Source organism: Filobasidium floriforme, assembly GCF_021052385.1.
Source record: "Filobasidium floriforme strain CBS 6241 chromosome Unknown HD553scaffold_2, whole genome shotgun sequence".
Lineage (NCBI taxonomy): Eukaryota > Fungi > Basidiomycota > Tremellomycetes > Filobasidiales > Filobasidiaceae > Filobasidium > Filobasidium floriforme.
Genome location: NW_025763623.1, coordinates 183,027 through 201,809, shown reverse-complemented (window position 1 = coordinate 201,809; position 18,783 = coordinate 183,027). Strand labels below are relative to the sequence as shown.

At 52.6% G+C, this 18,783-nt stretch overlaps 7 protein-coding genes across 7 annotated transcripts; 3 read left to right on the top strand and 4 right to left on the bottom strand.

The window, feature by feature from the left end:
• Positions 1-110: 110 nt before the first annotated feature.
• HD553DRAFT_321575 (uncharacterized protein) lies at positions 111-1,269 on the bottom strand (the record flags this gene model as incomplete). The annotated part of the gene is made up of 4 exons (XM_046181236.1): positions 111-378; positions 492-746; positions 962-1,123; positions 1,220-1,269. The coding sequence occupies 4 exons, from the start codon at positions 1,267-1,269 to the stop codon at positions 111-113; spliced, it is 735 nt and encodes a 244-aa protein (XP_046039482.1).
• A 354-nt stretch (positions 1,270-1,623) lies between these two features.
• Positions 1,624-3,001, bottom strand: HD553DRAFT_303983 (DNA polymerase delta, subunit 4-domain-containing protein). Its single transcript, XM_046178953.1, has 4 exons — positions 2,791-3,001; positions 2,099-2,663; positions 1,878-2,023; positions 1,624-1,802 (listed from the first exon to the last, which is right to left on the bottom strand). Exons 1-4 carry the CDS (start codon positions 2,887-2,889, stop codon positions 1,713-1,715), a joined length of 900 nt encoding a protein of 299 aa, XP_046039481.1. The 5' UTR covers positions 2,890-3,001; the 3' UTR covers positions 1,624-1,712.
• Positions 3,002-3,627: 626 nt separating this feature from the next.
• Positions 3,628-5,450, bottom strand: HD553DRAFT_291499 (major facilitator superfamily transporter; the record flags this gene model as incomplete). Its single annotated transcript, XM_046178374.1, has 6 exons — positions 3,628-3,803; positions 3,894-4,181; positions 4,257-4,499; positions 4,585-4,780; positions 4,862-5,158; positions 5,244-5,450. The coding sequence occupies 6 exons, from the start codon at positions 5,448-5,450 to the stop codon at positions 3,628-3,630; spliced, it is 1,407 nt and encodes a 468-aa protein (XP_046039480.1).
• An 839-nt stretch (positions 5,451-6,289) lies between these two features.
• Positions 6,290-6,820, top strand: HD553DRAFT_321573 (uncharacterized protein; the record flags this gene model as incomplete). The annotated part of the gene is made up of 3 exons (XM_046181235.1): positions 6,290-6,299; positions 6,374-6,472; positions 6,549-6,820. The coding sequence occupies 3 exons, from the start codon at positions 6,290-6,292 to the stop codon at positions 6,818-6,820; spliced, it is 381 nt and encodes a 126-aa protein (XP_046039479.1).
• Positions 6,821-8,862: 2,042 nt separating this feature from the next.
• Positions 8,863-13,895, top strand: HD553DRAFT_347464 (uncharacterized protein; the record flags this gene model as incomplete). Its single annotated transcript, XM_046183302.1, has 13 exons — positions 8,863-9,538; positions 9,652-9,871; positions 9,947-10,191; positions 10,255-10,903; positions 10,970-11,399; positions 11,462-11,570; positions 11,650-11,692; positions 12,115-12,187; positions 12,246-12,447; positions 12,522-12,562; positions 12,628-12,780; positions 12,861-13,284; positions 13,369-13,895. 13 exons carry the CDS (start codon positions 8,863-8,865, stop codon positions 13,794-13,796), a joined length of 3,693 nt encoding a protein of 1,230 aa, XP_046039478.1. The 3' UTR covers positions 13,797-13,895.
• A 1,156-nt stretch (positions 13,896-15,051) lies between these two features.
• Positions 15,052-17,551, top strand: HD553DRAFT_338755 (uncharacterized protein; the record flags this gene model as incomplete). The annotated part of the gene is made up of 12 exons (XM_046182372.1): positions 15,052-15,295; positions 15,396-15,685; positions 15,751-15,809; positions 15,881-16,266; positions 16,323-16,388; positions 16,463-16,887; positions 16,954-16,984; positions 17,050-17,090; positions 17,159-17,174; positions 17,240-17,298; positions 17,366-17,444; positions 17,517-17,551. The coding sequence occupies 12 exons, from the start codon at positions 15,052-15,054 to the stop codon at positions 17,549-17,551; spliced, it is 1,731 nt and encodes a 576-aa protein (XP_046039477.1).
• Positions 17,552-17,975: 424 nt separating this feature from the next.
• On the bottom strand, positions 17,976-18,703 carry HD553DRAFT_92001 (uncharacterized protein). The gene is made up of 3 exons (XM_046184594.1): positions 18,302-18,703; positions 18,190-18,235; positions 17,976-18,070 (listed from the first exon to the last, which is right to left on the bottom strand). Exons 1-3 carry the CDS (start codon positions 18,602-18,604, stop codon positions 18,051-18,053), a joined length of 369 nt encoding a protein of 122 aa, XP_046039476.1. The 5' UTR covers positions 18,605-18,703; the 3' UTR covers positions 17,976-18,050.
• Between the last annotated feature and the right edge of the window lie 80 nt (positions 18,704-18,783).

Genomic DNA, 18,783 nt, shown 5'->3' with positions numbered 1-18,783 from the left:
AACGTGATCCCAAATGTTCCATGATCATCTTGATTTCGATCCCCGCGGTCATCGCTCGATGGAAGAATACGCTCGCGCCCCCTTTCCTCCCTTCGTGCCCCCGGTCGGGTTTAGCCGAACCGATCAGGTTTCAAGGGGGTCGTGATCATCGAAGCCCGTTGGAAGGCGTTGGAAGGAAGGCCGTGTGATCTTCGGCGTGATCGAAAGGCAGCGAAGATGAACCTAATCAGCTGCGCGGCAGCCCAGGCAGGAGGGGGAGGAAATACAATCTCTGATGGATTGATCGACTTTCGAAACTGCGGGATACCAATCCTTCTTTGATCTCTGACACGCGACACGCGAATGCGACCAGGAAGATCAAACGCCAACACACGGTTGCTGTATTTCATCAAGCGGAGGCAGATTGCCATTTCGGGCACTTCCCATGACGAGCAGCTCGAACGTCTCAGGGAGATTTCTCGGATTCGGGACGTCCTGCTCTCCCCGCCCACGTCTGGCGCGGTGAGAGCGCGAGGTCGGGTTCCACACTCGAATGCATTCTCGAATGATTAAACGCGTATGCTACGGCGCTACCGACAAGCTTCATCAACTCGACCTGCTTGTGTGATTCCAGAGTGGTCGATATGATGTCCGGCATGTCGGTGGTGGAATCCGCAATATCGAATCTCATACCCCAACGGTTGGCGTGGACCATGCGGTGACGGGGACCTCTATCCCTTCTCAATGCAACACGGAAGGACCATTGTCTTGCGTTTCAATTGATAGTCGGACATAGCAAGCTCGTATGAAATGGTCTCGAAGTTGAAGCTTGTCTTCTAGTCGAGGCGACATTAGATGCGGCCGACACTTCGGACGCGTCACCCTTGTCGGTCTCCTAATGTGAAACATCTGTGAAGAAGCCGGCGATTTCCAAGTTGGATGAGTTGTATGGCATAGTAGATCCGCGTTGATGTCAGCGAACACGAGACGGGCATTGATCTCGGCCTTTTGCCTTGCAGGAGCGTTCAACGTGGCGCTTCTCACCGGAATTCTGGGATGGAGGGAGAGTCGTGGACCGTGTGCAGTTGGAAAGGCACGAGCGTTGGGCGAGGGAAAAGGCGGCGATGGACTGAGACCCTGTACTCTGCAGTTTCAAGGCCGATGATCGGTATGGTCCCGTTTTGAGGTCTCGTCCAGCGTTTATCGTCACGAGCGGTCGACGACCCGAGATCCCCCGCACATTTCTCGATCTCCCTTGGCCCGCAGATAGGTGCGGACGGACGACGTCATGTCGAATAGTCAACACGGAGGCTCAGGCGTTTCCTGTAATTGTATGCGAGGTCGCAACTGCGATATAGACGACTTGCAACGACTGAACTTGTCAGTTGTTCCACCCATTCTTATACCCTCTTCCACGCTGACACGTTCGACCATATCATGTACTATGGCTACGAGATGGCTGGCATCACATGCGATTATGGATATGATGCCGGATACTGCAGCGGTGCGCAAGATGCCATTGGGCACTGTATGCAATCAGGCTGAACGGACGACGGAAGAACCAGGGCGGTCTAGACGTTTTGATGATGACGAGGCTGCTTCTCCTTGGCCTTTGCGGCCTGCGGCCTTCTTTGCTTGAGCGACATGGTATTATTTGGCTACACGTAAAGGGCTACATCGTTACAAGTGGGCTTGCTACATAAGTGGTGTGGTGCAGATCGACGGCAACAACGTCATGGGACATAGATGCCACTCCCGTGGAAAACCGTCTCCTTATACGAGTCATCTGTAGCACCTTCCTGCGTGAGCAAGATATCACGAACCTGTATCAGGTACAAAGAGCAGAAGTCAGAATTGATAGTGAGACGTCGCGAATCATCCGGGATGAACATGCTTACCTCGACAGGAGGCTCGAGGCCCCATTCCTCAGCTCGCTTCCACCTCTCCAACCGAGTAATCCCCACACACGGACCCCATTGAGAACTCAGATCGAAGACTCGAAGGATGTGGTGGACGCGGTTGTGCGTTTTCGGGGTGCAGTGAACTGTCGGGCGGGCACGAGATAGACGAGACATGCGGTCAGCACGTTTCCCATCTATGAAGTTGTCGCTTTACTCACTCGGCTCGACGTCTAGACCTCCCATCTTCTCCTGTGTATCCTTGAAAATGCCGTTCCATCTCTTATCCTTCACGTTCAGCTTTCCCCCTTCTTCGACCTCGACCTTCTCGCCCGTCTCCTTGCCCGTCTTCCCGGCTCGTCTTTCGGTCAAGAAGAACGTCGCGTCAACGTCTTCATTTACGGTCTCATCCCCCTCCCCTTTCGCGGAATTCTCTCTGTTCGCGGGCTTGCGTCGATCACCGACGAGATTCGCGATCATCTCCTCCGTCGGCTTGCGCTTCCCGAGCCCAAGCGGCGAGTAGTCGAGAGGGACAGTCCTCACGAACCCAAATTCATCCCTCTCTACTACGTCCCCCGATGTCCCTTGCTCGTACTTCTCCTCCTGGTCCAGAAACGGGTTGGCATTCGACTTGGCGGACCGCTTCGGATGGGCGAATACGGGAGCGTAGGATTTGGGCGGAGGGGACGAGAGGGTAAGATCGATAGATTGGGTGATAGCAGCAGGAACCTTCTTCTTGGTAGGCGATTTGTGAAGGGACTTTTTGGCCGAGAAGCCCAATGCAGACTGTGTCGTACGGGTAAGCACGAGATGTCAGTTCCACCGGCGATCACAAGGAGCTCTTCATGTCCAGGAATGACGGGGCAAGGGAGAGCAGAAGACAAAGACAGATAAGAAAAGATGGTTTACTCACCTGTACTCCTCCACTTCCCGTTCGCTTGACGCCTAGTCCTTTCTCCTTGCTACCGACATCGTTCCCGACTTTGGTGCTAGATCTCGTCTTTGCGGACATCTCGAGTTGCGAGTTGAGTGCTGGTCCGTTCGGCTGTGATGAGCGATATAGGTTGTAGTTTTAGACGGTGAAGAGTTTGTAGATAATCGTGAGCTGATGGAGATACTGACGGGTTGCAGGTTGTAGCTTGTAGAGATAGGTCGAGTGATATTGATCGATTGATCGTTTGATCGATATCGGCGGCTCCCCCTTTCCAGATTCGGATGATGTCGTAATGACGTAATCTTGCTAAATGACGCGTTCACACGCGTTTCGACGTGACGCGACGGACACACCACTCGCCACCTCGGCTTTGTTTGCGCAACTAAACCGTATTCGTGTTTCAGCATTCTTTGGTTCTATATATGTAATGCGTAGCGCTACTTGCGAGCGACCGAACTTCCATATTCGGCTTGAGCGAAATTGGGCGCAAAGGTTGTTTGTGTCCTGTGTCTGGGAGAATGGCCCACTTATTGGATACTTAGCCGGCGGTAAAAAGCAATGCTTTTTGCGCTCTTTTACGATCGATTCCCTTTAGTACCCTGAGCCCTAAGCCGAATGATCGATATCGCGAAACAACCCTTGACTGCATAATGTCTAATACTACAGGATTTGACGCGCGACACGCAGTCCGTACATAGCAACTGTGCGAAGACTTCGGCTTAATCTGATTATCTTGGGTACACCTAAGATGTCACGTATTGACTCTCCTGCTGGGATTCATTCTCTCCCTGGCGAGCTGCCACTTTGAATCAAGTTTCACATGTCGGGCCTCGAAGCCGCGCGACTGACGTCCCTCGCTATTTTCCATTTGAGCCCGAAGACGACTGCTCCGGCGCAGGCGACCAGGGCAGTAGTGGTAGAAAACCCTGGTACATATCTCGGTCCATCGGATCTGGGCCAGATAAACGATCCATAGACTGATGCAAGGTTACCTGGGCGATGTGGGAACAGAGAGCAAGCTCGTCCAATACGTCAACGGGAATGGTCGAGGGAGTACGAGCAGGGTGGCAAACAAGACGTACCAAATCCATTGATCATGGCGATCGAGATCGCCCTCTTCTCTTTGCCTTCGAAGTTGCCCACCATCCAACTTAAAAACAGCGGAACGGCGGTCCAGATCCCCGCTCCTCCGAAACAGATGAATGCGAATTTGACGTCCGGGTTACCTATGGCAACGGTAAGGATGAAGCTTACGGTCGACAAGACCGTTGCCGCGATGATATGCCATGGTTTCTGTTTGGTCCGATCGGCGTTCCAACCCATACCGAGAGAAACGACGAGTGCGACCACATAGATGGGTACAGTCATAACTACGGCACGGCCGCAAATCGATCCAGCATTAGCTCTCAGCTTACTCAAGAATAAAGGAATTGGAATGTAATCACATTGCGCGTTTCGTCCCCTATATCCGAGAGAAGTCATCAAAGTCGGGAAGAAATAACTGATAGTGCCCGCTCCGTTCAGTAGAACGTAGACTAGCATGAAGCCCCAAGTCTTCCAATCCTTGACCGAAGCCATGAACGCTCGTTTATGGCCTAGAAGCTCGCCTTCCTCTTGTCGCGAGACGAGGCGAGCAACAGCGAGTTTCTTCTCGCGGTCATTCAGCCAGCGGGTTGTGGTCGGGTAGTCTACAGTATCAAGTCGAGCAGACCATTAGTCCAGTTTTTAACGCTCATCTCCCAATTCGCTCTCATGCGAATGGGACAGACTCACCAGGCAAAACGAAGACGGCGACCACGGCGATGACAACCGTTCCGAGCCCTTCAATGATGAACAGCCATTGCCACCCGGGGGTTGAGCCTAGCCCATCCATATACTCTGTGATCACGCCCGCCAACAATCCTCCGAAAGCTCCGGCCATCAGTGCCGCTGAGTAAAAAATGGCGAGTCGTTTCGAAAGCTCGTCGGGCTGCACGGAAAAAGAAGACAAGAGTTGTTAGACCGAGGCGCTATGCGAGAATCCACGATACGCCCTTGCGGCGGCACGTACCTTGTACCAGCAACTCAACAAAAGTATGACCCCGGGAAAGAATCCAGCCTCGACGATTCCCAAAAAGAATCTGAACGCGACTAGACCTGCCAGGTTCGTCATTCCCTTTGCGCCAACGCTCATTGCCCCCCAGATGAACATTAGGGCAGGCAAGAAGAGGGAGGGTCGAGAACGGACGAGTAACATGTTAGAGGGGACCTCTGCGAGAAGATACCCGACGAAAAAGATCGATAGAGCGAGGGAATAGTCGGAGGATGAGAGCTTGAGGTCTCGCTCCATGCCACCGATCCGAGCGTTCTAATCAAGGGTGAGCAAGGTCAGCGATCGACAGAGACAATGGGAGCCTTCGAAGAAACAAAGAAAGAAGATCACGGTCACATACTCCGATGTTGGTCCGGTCAAGATAATTGAAAATATACATGAACCAGAGGATGGGAAACAACCTTGTATCCATCTTCCTGACCAACGCCTTTTCTTCATCTGTTCCCTCGACATAATCGATGCCGGGTTCGACATCGTCATCGGCTTCGATGTGATCGATAGGTAGTTTCTTTTCGACGTCCGCGTCGGGATACTGAATGTTGGACATGGTCATCTGTGTGCGTGTTTTCTTGCTAAGAATGATACGCTGGTACGGGCGTTACGGAACAAACGCTGACATGCCCGTAAGTATTTATGCGGCTCGTGAAGACGTCTCCCATGGGGCAACACCTGGAGACCCGCATCTGCCAAGCGATCACCGGGGAAAGAATGGGTTGATGTTTCCACTTGGCCTGGGGTTCGTCAGGCAAAAACTCCCGATTGGTACAGAATAATGCCAAGGAGCGAATATCTCGGGCCCTTTTGCGGGACTTTCCTTCGTTTCATATCTCAAAGCTGACAACGCATTCTAGGGCGCCGACCATCGGCGTTGACACAGTAGGATGGGTATGCAGTTGATAAGATAGAATCGTCAGCGTATTCGAAATCCGTGTGTTATGAGGCCATCTTCGCGGTGATCGAGGTCACGCTGGCGGTTATGAGTTCTACTTGGCAATGACCGATCGAGTCTCGGTCGCCTCCGATTTCGAATGCGCGAAACGGACTAAAGGAAAAGAGACAGACAACCTGTTCGGCAAGACGGACCGGACCGACATATTATTCCAAATTCATCAACTCACTGCGTCTTCGACAGTTGAACTGAGCGAGATGTAGTGGGTTTCGAATACGTATCTTGGGTTTCAGTCCTGCGCACGTGCTTCAGGCACTTCTGACACCGGCGATGCAAGAACGCGCTACCTATCAAGCTCACCCATCTATCTGAAGGTGCGCAAGTATATACTGTATGTGGCATCAGAAAAACGACTTGCGAAGTTTGACATCTATAGACGCTGTGCCATATCGGCTGCGGTGATTCAACAACGGATACATACTCGAAATGAACTCAAAATGCCTGGTCGTAAGTCGCTCGGTTCCGGATGATCCTGCCTCACCAGTGCTCAGCTGTCCCATTCATCTCTTCGTCCTTCAAAGAGAAACACGTTCAAGATCGTGCTCAAGACCTGGTGACAGACGCTCTCGATGGCTTGGCTGGACTCGCACCCGATGTCATCGTCGAACGAGCGAGTCGAGGTACGGACGTAACACAGCTCAAGAGGGATATCGCTTATTGAACTACGAATGCTTGCCGCTATCTGGGTTCCGATAGTCGCCTACCGTAGACCTGAGGCCTCTGACTGTCGAGTCGCCGTCATCTCAGGAGGTGGAAGCGGGCATGAACCCGCTCATACCGGATTCGTCGGAAGAGGACTGTTGGACGCGGCCGTTTGCGGGTCTATCTTCGCCTCACCCCACATGAAACAGATCCGCCGAGCTCCTGGAACAGACACCGGTCCGAACAGTGGTGGGGTTCTTGAGGTTGCCCAATTCATCCGCGACGATAAGGCTGTATTCAGCGAACTTGTGAACTCGGCTCGATAGTGCTTTGAGGGACGTTCTTGGAAGAGAGAAGAAGCGACTGCATCGTACTGATCCAAGACGGTCTACAACAGCGTGAGACGTTGTCACCAGATGTAAGAACAGCATCACCAGTGGCTGAAGGGACCGACCTGATACACCGTCAAGATGATACTTCGTTGTGCCAATAGCTGCTCTTGAAATCATTCCGGAACCACCTCCCTAGAGGCATCGTATCTGAAGAACCAGTTCATTTCACGGTTGTTAGGGCCGATGACAGGAGCGTTATTCTATCAGGATCGACAAAGTTGCTGGTATCACTTTCCTACTCGTCGAAAAGCGCAGGGGAGCCGATGACTAGATGAGGCAGGTACGGAGACACAATAGCTCGGAGGCTAGCATCGTTGTCTTTCGCAGAAAGAGGCTCGGCGTAATTCGGATTGAACAGCTAGACCAAGAAATATTGCTACGCGATCGGGCTTGACGGATGGGAACGACAGGCTTCTGTTCGTAGAGATAAGCGCGCTTGGATTGAAACATGGTGGCGGTTGAGGCCACGCCGCTTGTGGTTCCGCGTCATTGTGTGTTCTTGAAATCTCGAACGAGTGATGCTTGAGCAGAAAAAGTACCATGATCGCCTGAGAGGTCTTGCCCTGAAGTGAACCCTATAAGGATACTTTTCATGTAGACGTTTGCCTGGCGCTCAAATTCAAGTGCATTGCTTCTCACGAGTTTCCTGCTGAGCGCGCGCTTGGTCGAGTAGAACGAGTGACCGGGCTTGATCGTGAGCGGCAACAACATTCGGCATGAGAGATTCGGGCGAAAAGCTTGTCATTGTCGTGTATCCGGAAGCGTGGTCGGAATGGTTTTTAGGTTGAGCACGGGCGATGGGTCCACCCTCTTTCGCTTGCCCTTCTTGCACATGTCGGCGCGAGCTTCGGGTTTGCCTTCGAGGTCGAGGCGTCCAATCTTGCCGAGCTCTTCTGCTAGCTCATGCTCCTCGTTGGTAGAGCAAAGGCAATCCAAATTGAGGACGGTCCTCTTGTTTAATCGATCATTTGGAAGTATCGCAAATAGCTCGATCGGAGTGGATTCGCTTGCCTTTCGTCCTTGATCTCGGAATTCGTAGGGCTCTGGCGCAAAGGTCGACAGACTATGGGTGCCAACAATCTCAATTACAATTTTATAAGAACAAAGGTGCGCGCCAGGGGATGTCCATAATGCAGGGAACCAATCGACCTGGGAGTATTGTACGATGCAGGTGTACCTTCATCATCTTGAGCGGAAACCACAAAAGCGTCATTACCCTTACCGGATCGAGGCCCAAGAACAGTATCGCGTATGACACGATGACTGACTTGCATATGAATGTAAGGTCCGGTGCTGTGGGGACCGGGAAGCATCAAGCAGTAACTTGGTATTCCTGTACCCGGATATCGTCGATCGTTCTGGTGAACGATGCTGACGACGGGAAGGGCAAAAAGAAGGGAGCCAACGCAAAAAGATAACTCAGTGACCAAATCGTAAGACTGCTGTGTGAGTCATTTCCCCCCCCCAGGCCCTCGCAACACTACACTGATTGTTACTTTACACTTCGGCATGCAGCATGAGTCTACAAAACCTACATCAAGCCTGGGGAGTTTCTCAGGTAAACCTGACCTCATGTCTTTCTTGTTCCGTTCTACATGCGCCCAGGTCCGTTGGACACAAGTCATGTAGCCACCCTTTGAACGCGAGTCGGAGGCAAACATCATCGGAAGCAGAGCTCCTCGGAAGCTTACCTTTCGGAAGCTTACCACTGGAACTTCGACTTTAGTGAATTCGGTCATCGCAACGCAATTGACGAGTATCTATGTGATCGATCAGACATCATCGATATCGAGCTCTCATCCTTTCATGCATCTGATACAACATCGGTAGCGTCGACGCATCGTCCCTTATAGTTGGACGGCTGCGTACGACAACCTTACCCATCACGACCTTTACAATCACGAGATCACGACCATCTGAAACGATACCTTTCCGATCACGACCATCTGAAACAAGACCTTATCGGTACCAACGTAATGCCCGCTCACGAATTCTATGGAAACACTAAAGCCCTATCCGGAAATGAGGAACGATATCACTCCGATCTCCTAAGCATTCCGGACGAGTTCGTACTTTACCACGAACGGCATGAAGCCAAACATCAACAAGCTTACGACCTGCTCGGGGAGATCGATGATGCGGTGATCGACGCGTTCGAGACGATCGATAACAATGAGCCGGATGATGGGGGAAGGAAGGGGGTGATAGTGCCGTATGAGGATGTGGATCGAGCTGCGACTACGACTCGAAGGTCGATCTCAACAGGATTGAGGAGGGTCACCTGTCAGTTAGGGCCGGCAGGAGCCGTTTCCTACCTCAGAAAGACCTACCAGCTGAACCGACAGCCGAAGGACAAGCAGGAGGATGGATCGGCTCCAGCTCTAGATTCTGATGAAGACAAGGTACATAGCGAGGGAAGCAGTCGACCGGTGGAAGCCGAGACGGTCCGTGCGCCGAGCGAGAACGGGGTGCCCATCAGTGAGAGGAAGCAACGGGAGGCCCTCGAAAACATCGGGGCGTACGTTCGGGCTGCCAAAAAAGAGGGGTCGATACATAACGACAAGATGAGCAAGCTGTTGCAGCTCTTCAAACGTTTCGAACGGGAAGCGGACGAAGGGGGGGCGGAAGGCAAATGGAAGTGTTTGTTAATCGGTAAGTCTTCAACGTGCCGTCCTTGATGGCCAGCTGCTTGTGTCTAAAAGGCGGTACAATTGCTGATTGGTGATTGCATCAAATTATCTCTTTTGCGACTCGGCTGTCCGTAGTCAAAGACGATCTTCTCGTCGACACCATCACCGAGGTCCTGAAAGCCAATGACCTCCGCGTGGCGAGTATGACGACCCAGATTGCAGCTCCTGATACTACGGAGCGGGTCGCAAAGGCAAGAAGGCTGGCGATCAAGTTTCATGATGCGAGTCACAACGTCATCGTCGCCCCTGCGATTGAGGACTGTCAGTGGGAATTGCCGACCTGTAATGTCGTACAGTACGTATCCGATAGAATCCAGGCAGGCGGCTTTCATGAGGGACACGGCTGACGTATTTCGAACGGCGTCCATAGCTACGAGGATGTTGGTGGGAAAGCAGCGCGAACCATCCCTTTACAAAAGGAGGGAAAGCTAGATCACCGGTTCTATGTCTTCCGTATGCGGGAGGAGTCGGAAGACAACGAACCCGAGGTCGCTCATACGCTGGATCCCATTCCCTCCAAAGTACAACAAATCCCACTACGATCGCAAACAGATCTCGGGCTGCCTGAAAGAGGTATCCCGCAGATCAAAGACAGGCAGGCGGTGACATATCAAGGTCCGTATGCAGCGACCCTTTTTCCCGTTGCAACTCTACTGACTTCCCTCCACCTACCCACAGGTCCGTTCGGTCGGTCAATAACAGCGAGTCGCCTTGGAGAGGACAGTGTCGCCGAAGTCAGCATGGCCAGCAGGATCAAAGGCCGCATGACGATTTCCAACGGCCGCGGTGCGGTTCTCACTGCTACAAATGCGGCGGGATTGATCAAGGAGGTCTGTACAAGGAGAGGCTGTACCACGAGGATCATTGAGGAACCTTCTCGACTCCAGGACAAAGCCAAGAATGCCCTAGCCTTCACACTCATTACGTCGGGTGCTAAGGATTCAGGTCCAGGTGCTATGGGTCTAGGTCCGATCCTGTCGGATACTGGCGCGGCAAGAGGTGGCGATCTAGCCTATATCACCTTTGCTGCTGCTCTCTATATGGCCGGATGGCTGGATGAGCGGTTTGAAATCGTCGACGTTGATGCGCCAGCACGCCCGGCTCTCTCGAATTTGAAAGATCAACCCGGACCTTCTCTCCAATCTGTTCGACCCGGAGATCCTCTTCCGAGCGGTCGGCTGCTACGACCCCTGCCCCGCCGCAGTAACGACGCTGCAAAACCACAATTCTGGGAGGGATGTACCTTGTCAGCGGGTGACTATTTCGCCACGCTATGCAGGATCGAGTGCCCAATCCGTACCGGAGTCGTTGGCAGACGGACATACAGGTACGTCTAGGTAGCACATACGAAGTACAAGCCTACATAATCACTTACGAGACTCTCTGTGTGCAGGACGATGTGCATCCTGACAACGAAAGCCTTCTCGTTCCCCATGGGTCGACCGCTGCCAAATTGCAAAAACGTCGTCATAGTCGACGCCGTTCTTGAAGCGCGCGATGCCATCAATCTGGATCGGGCTCAAGTCAATACGGCTATTGTCTACACTCTGAAACTCTTCTCTCTCCCACGACGGCAACAACTTCAACAGCACGCGCTGCCGTATCTCGTCCTACCAATGTCGAGCGCCTGGACCATGTCGGATGCTTGTGGACGACCTAGGGGTCTCGATTTGGCGTGGAGTGAGATTAAAGCAGGCGTCTCAAGCGACAAGCGGATGGCAGGCCGCTTTGAATCAAGCGGGGCTCTGGCAAAAGAAGCCGTCTACATCATTGGCCGCCAGCACCACGAGGTCTTTGCTATTCGCCAGGACATACAGGCTCAAGTCAGTCATTTCCATTCCTAAGAGTCGAACTAAAATTGACTGAGATTCCCCATTAGGAACAGGCTCGGGTTCGATCGAAGATGTCTAACGTCAGCGGTCCAGTCTTCGAACTGCGTGAGATCCCGGACTTTTGGGATCCTACACGCGGTGTGATCATCACCACGACTTGCTGTGAGTCACTATGTTCGGCAGAAGCAGAATAGGTTTGAGACTCGATCATTGATCGCTTTTGCGTCGTTTGCCTTTGCAGACATCGATCCCGCGACCGAACCGCTCAGTAGTTTTTCGAAGAGGTGAGTTGTTGCTGTTTGACTGTGTCCTTTCGAATGCTCTCGCACTAACAGGAAGGATCGATTAGCATCTACCACTCGGCTCACATGTTGCCATGGATTATGTGGACGATCGACAGCCTCTTGCTAGCGCAAGAGGTTAACACAAAGTATCTGGGTAATTGCGCAGATACATTCGACGTCCTAGCCGGACTCTCCACATCCGCAACCATGAGATACATGGATTGTGAGGTGTTGGAATTTGCAGGGGATACATATTGGAAGTTGGTTGCTACAGCCTACCAATATTTTCTCTGCCCCACTTCACAATCTAGTGAAATGGGTAAGAGGGTCCGCAACATCACAAACAATGTTCCCCTTACCTGCGGGATGCGGGAGTGTGGAGCTGTGGCTTATGTGATGCATAACCCTGTCGATATTCGTAGGTTCCTTCCTTTGGGTTGCGGACATGCCGATGGATCTTCAAGAGAGCATAAACCCCATTTGCTGGCTGAAAAGGTCAGCACGACTGCTATCCATACGCGAAGGTCAAGGCTCACCCATGCTGATTCAATAGTCCATCGCCGATATCGCCGAGGCTCTTGTGGGAGTGGTCGACCGAGTGGGAGATCCCAATATTTTGATGGAAGTATGCAGGAGGTTGTTCCCAAGCGCCTTCGGGACTCCCGTATCCTTTGGGGATATCACAGGAAAGAATCTCCTGCCGTTGGGATCTTCGGCGAGTGGCCAGGATGTCGATCAGTTTGAACGGATTACAGGTACTCACGCTCGCATGAACCGGCAAGCCTAATATCTGGCTAACGAAGCGTTCCGCCTTCATGTCACTGTACAGGCTACCGATTTGACGATCGTAGAATCCTCGGCCTGCTACTTGTGAGGTTTCTGATTGGGTCACCCAACCACGACGATCCAGATCTGACTAAGTCTCTCGCGTTCAGGACTCCCCGGACCCCACCACTACCACCAAGCTGAATGCGCTGGGCGGGGCCATCTTCGAGTATGTGTTGATGGGGTATCTTATTGAGCAGGGTAGTACTCCCAAGCTTTCACCGGGCGAGTTGACGGTATGGAGGAGGGTCATGTGGTCAGATGTGAGTATTCGCAGTAGACTGTAGTTTCCTGATAACGCATTCCGTATACGCCTATCTGACCGGTCACCGCATTTTTTCAGACGTCCTTCGCCGGGCTATTTGTAACCAGCGGACTCGATGACCTCTTCTATACTACCAACGAAACGAGGGAATTTGCGTCAGAGCTGAAGAAGGCTACGATAACGCAGACGGAACTCGACCTAGGGTGGACTAAGATCGAAAGGGTCCCCCGAGTGTCCTATTACGTTCATCTCCTGTTCGGTGGAATCTGGATTGATGCTAGTCAGGGCAAGGGCGGATATGCGGAAGGGTTTGGGATGGTAAGAAAGGTTTTTGAAAATCTCTGCATCCCATTCTACACCCGATTCGTCGGGGCATACGATCTGGATCGTCTGGCGGAAATTCCTGATGCGTCTGCGGCGACAAAGCTGAGGGAGAAACTATCGTGCAATAATGTCGAGGCGTCCATCACTGAGTTGGCCGATGGCCAGTATCGTGCGAAAGGTGAGTCCAGTTGCCCCAGAACGCACTCCCCAGTACTGGCCGATCCGCCGCTGACACCTGCCCGCGACGCTGTCTACGGCTTAGTCCAAAGTCACTCCCGGATCCTAGGCAACGGTACCAGTGTATATAAGGCTGCTGCAGTGGGTTTTGCTTACCGCGAGGCTCTCAAATACGCCTCGTCCGAGATCTGCAACTGCCGTTCTGCTCGACCTGCTCCACCTCCTGAGCTTACTCCATTATCGGTCGACAGCCCGGATGACTATCAAATTCTGGAAAGTTGTCCCTTCGACAGCGCGGACGACATTCAGATTTTGGATGGTCCCCCGTTCGATCATTCGGATTACTTTGAAATTTTGGATGTTCCTCCGTCCGATCATTCGGATCGGTACGAGATCGGCAAAGACCCTGGACCGCCACATGTCGTGCCTGCGACCCGCAAAGCCAGCCCTTCCGATCTTGAAGACTTTGACGGGCAAGAGCGAAAGAACAAGCATGTTAGATATGATACGTAACAAGTCATGTGATCGATGTTATATGTTTTGCGGGTCATCGGTCCTGCAGGCCCGGTCGAACAACAGCACGCGCGTAGATCCCCCGAAAAATTATGACCGCTACCTTTGGTTTGCTATTCGAGCCTCCGGTTGATACAAGTGTGTGATATCATTACATCTCCTCTTGCTCCTGATCTTCTACGTTGTTGCTGTCTATACCTTCCAGCACCTCGAAGGCGCTTCGATCCCGCTTGACCATGTCCATCGACGGAGTCGTCTGGTTCGAGATGAATCTGGCCGGGAGGCCATCACGCACGGAGGAATCGAGGTTGCAGCTCGTCATGGCCGATACCAACGAAGAAGCTATTCTTTCGAGCTGGAGACGGCGTACTGCCAAATAGACGCTGAAGTGTCTGGTGCGGTGAGCAAAATCAGGCTGAGGTGTAAGGTCCATCGGGCTGAGGAGACGATAGCGATCTGGCTGAGGCAGGGGATCGAACTGAGGAGACGGAATGGTGGGTTGAAAGGGATGGTCGACGTCTTGATGCCGACCTGGAGCGAATCGACAGAAATCGAAGCAGCAGGGATCGAACCGTCCTCGATCCACCCGACCTCGCCAGTAATGAACTCGAACGAGGCTATACGTCTATGATCTCAACGTAGATTGGTAACTTGTGAACGCTCCTTCTGGTAGCATGACCTGTTTACCGATGAGGGATGGTGAACCCGCGCTTAGCGCGCGCGTCGAAACGCCCAAACATGTCAGATTTAGCTGGCTACGAGGACTAGATTGCTGAAAGCTCAACAACGATCAGGAGAACATATTTTTTTCTTGCTATAGGCTTGCTGAGGTAGATTTTGTATGAAGATTTTGTTGCGTTTCCAGTTCCACCACAATCTATCAAGGCCCATAGGAATCGATTGGAAAATTTCACATGGCTATAACCTGCCGATTACAAGTTTGGAGAAAACTGGAAACGCAACAAAATGTTCATTTCTACCTCCTGATTACATTTTTGAAGTCCAAACTGGGTGTGCCCTTGCTTTTTGTTGAAATTTCGGTCACCTCTAAGTCCTCAAGCTTTGCATAGGTCTCGTGGTCCATGCGCAAGGGAGCTGTACAAGGTCCGCGCGCGCACGCGCTCGTCACGTGACCCAGGAGTCTAGCTACATCCCGTTAACGACCAACTCATGCTCGCATGTCAGTTGCAACCTTCAACTTCGATCACCATCCATGAGAACCTCGGTACTGACTACCTACTGTGAGCTTGGGAGGATGTTCGCATTCGCAACGTCTTCCCGTCTCGGACGTCGCTATAGCTACTATGCCGTGACATTCATCGCCGTGGCCGTGGTATTTCTGGTCGCTCAATGGCACCGTACATCTCAAGGGAGAATCAGGAGTACCGACCATTCGAAATGGCATATGCTTGAACGTAGCCAAAGGTACACTCGGCTAGTCGGTGGGACGGATGGCTTCTATACTTTTGACAACGTGTTCGTCAAGAACCAGGTGATACGTGAGTTATATCGTGTTCATCATCGTTTGATTACCTTTCCTTCGACCTTCCCGTGCTTGAACCCTGATATGGCTTCGTGCCCTTCCTGGCTTCCGTTCAGACCTGGTACAGAACCCAAACCTACCGGAATTCCCGGCTCTCGAAACGATCGTAACGTCCCATCCGAACTCGCCACAGAGCTCGACCCTAGAGCCCTTTCCCTACCATAAAGTAGCTGCAAGTCTGAGCGGTGGACGGTACCCAGAACTGCCACGACTGAGAGTATTGACGACCGACGAGGCGGCTCGAGATATACCAGGATGGAATGAGTCCGAGCCTGTTCCTTCGCCGAACCGTTGGTGGCGAGCCTCTACTTCACCTAACTCGGTCGAGGTGCTACCAGGCACGACGGTGAGTTTACGTACATGATTGTCTCTCTCTTTCTCTCCGTGTATCGTACTGACTTGGATCTATAGTTTTACATGGCGGATGACCCTGAAATAACGGGATGGGGTAGCTTGATGTATCACTATTTGTAAGTACCGGAGCTCACACGATCAACAGACTGGACGAGCTTTGACTTACATTCGTTGTGCCTATTTGCAGCCATTTCACCGCCGAGCTGATGATCGGGACGTACCACACCTATTCGGTCGTCGAACGGACTGAGCCGCTGTACGACGGCGTAGTCGCCAGGCGGGATAATGAGAGTTTCGGCCTCAGCAATCTACCACGTCGGGCTACTCCACAGGACTCAGCTCCTGGCGGGGTATATTACCTTGGTCACGAACCAGACAAGCTGAGAGACCTCACATCAACGAGATCAGGAAACCCGCCTACTGCCGACCATTCTGAGTCGTCTCGGCCGGAACTTCAAGCTTTCGATTCGACCCGGCTCGAACCGCCTGCACGGATCATCTTTCCATTCTGCACCGACTGGGAGGGCAAGACGTTACAAGAGATGGTGGTGAAGACGATATTCGGTGCGATCGGTGAGTAGCAAGGGGTTATCATACCACGGAGAAAGCTCATGTCGCCCTCGATATAGATCTGATGCGGACGCATGCTTGGCGAGCACTCAACGCGGACGGCGATTGGCGAATGTTCGAACGGGGTGAGTTCGCAGTCGATGCCATTCCTTCGACTCGCTCTCAAGGCGCTGCACCTAAGCTCGCCTCGACCTTGCAGTCATCATCGTTGACAGGCACGCAGCTCATCACAACAAATCGTCCCCGGCATCGATTTGGAACAAGATGGCTATGGAGGCGCTCGATCTGCCCGAACCTTCAAGTGACTACCCCTTCTGGCTCGACCCGCAGCAACGGTTCCTCGAATCTCTGGACCTCGCTGCCGTGCCACTTGTACGGGAAGTTTCCCACGGTCAACCCAAAGCTTTGTCCCCATCGCAGGTCAAGGTTGTCTACGTCAGCCGACAAGAGACGGATCGGAAACTCGATGAAAGGAGCGAGCTTGGCCTACAGACCGCGTTGCACAAGCTGGCCGGCGAGTCATTCCGACGGAAGGACGGCAAGGCGACGCACGTTCTGGTTGAGATCGCCCGTTTCGAGCACATGGCGGTGCGAGAGCAGATGGAGGTCGTCCACAATGCAGACGTGAGTCACCCGAGTGCAACGTCAATCGGGCAGCGATACTCTCCTGATGACATCTGCGTCGTATAGGTGTTGATCGGCGTGCATGGGATGGGAATGAGTAAGTGGAACTCTGAGCAGCACCTCCGTGGCCATGCTGACACTCATCCTGCACTGAAACGACAGCCCACTGTTTGTGGTCACGGGCAGGATTGACACTGATCGAGGTGAGGCATGTCAATCGAGCCTTAGCCTGGAAGAATCGGCTGATCGGGACAATTGCCACATGAAACAGATCTTGGCCCCGACCGGTAGGTCATGGCGATCTGGCGAGCTGAGCGAACGGTCTAGACGCTGATTCCATCTCGCCCAACAGCCTTTATACGAGACTTTGACGTATTGACTAGAGCTCTCGGGCACCGATACATTCCAGTCGTAAGCATCGAGACCGTGTGTTGTACCAGTCTCAGTATGCTGAACCTGACACCACGTGTCTCGATAGTGGAACGATACGAAAGTCGCCTCGGACGTCTGGCTGACGATGGCAGACACACCGAATGTCGACAAGCTGCATGATGGTAGTGAGATACCGGCAAGTCGCTTGATTCGTCGCTACATACATGGACGCAGTGCTGATTACTTCACCTGGGCAGCTCGATGCGGTATTCGTAGAACGCCTCCTACGTGACGCGATCATGGCCATGGTATAGAGTTCGGGATTGTCACCAAAGCAATTGTACTGAGGTCCGGCTGGGTTGTTGATTTGACATATGACATCTACTGTACTTGTAACGGAACGACCGCATACTGATGTCGATCGGCCAGACCTCTCGCCTTACGGCCTGATCTTCCATGGGACATCATCGGCCATCAAGAGCCGAGGGCGACTGCAGGGCTGGAAGGCGGTTGAGATAAAGTTTCGGGCAAGATCTCGACGAGATCCACCTGATCGGCACCTCGAGGGACGGGTAGATCTCCTTGGTCGAGCGGGACAACGGGGCACTGATCGAACGAGGTCCGGGCGATACGGACAGTGACAACCGGGTGGACGATCTCTACCACTCAGCCCACGCCCAACCTATTCCCTTCCGGGTTGTGGCGGCGTCCGGCAGCATCTCCCCTGTGTTCGGACAAAAGACGACTCTTTCGCTCTTGTAAACCGGGGCTGGAGACTTACAAGAGTCATTCTATGTGTAGATGGTAAGAGCTATCGAGCACACGGACCAAAGCAGACGTAAGCGGTCACGTCCATTGATCGGGAAAAAAAATGGCAGCGTTTCCCCCGGGAAAGTGCCGTGTTGGAGAACGGAAACACGGCTTACTCACAAGCTATCCGCAGCGAAGAACCAAAAACGAAGACCAAGGAGAGATGCTATCAAGCACATGGACCAAAGCAGATGTAAGCGTATAGAAAGGGGGAGTGCGACCGGGCACTTACGACCGAACACTTGCGACGGTGAAAGCGACGTGAGCATACAAACACGCGAATTCGACGAATCCACCCCGAATTTATAGCCTTCGCCCAAATGATAGCCGTCGCCCAAATCATAGCCGTCTCCCAAATAATAGCTGTGCCCAAATGATCGCTTTCGCCCCAAAGCTTTTGCCAATTCAAACCAGCCCCCGGGTGCCCAAACTTATCACAGGTAAACGACGCCAGCCAGGCAAATAGGGTCTTCTCTTCCATGGGTTTCGGAGGAACACCTAATAAACCCGTCCCATCCTTAAGGGGGGCTCGCATCACACAGACATTGCATCAAAAAAGATGTAGCCAGATAGATCGATAAACGAGTGATGAGGAAAAAGAGAAAGGCGAGGGTGCGAGGGTGATTGATGATCGTGATGCGAGTTGCGAGTCGAATATACGTACGTGGTGGAGTGCACAACGCACCTTTGCGCGATCTTTAAGTAGGGGTCACG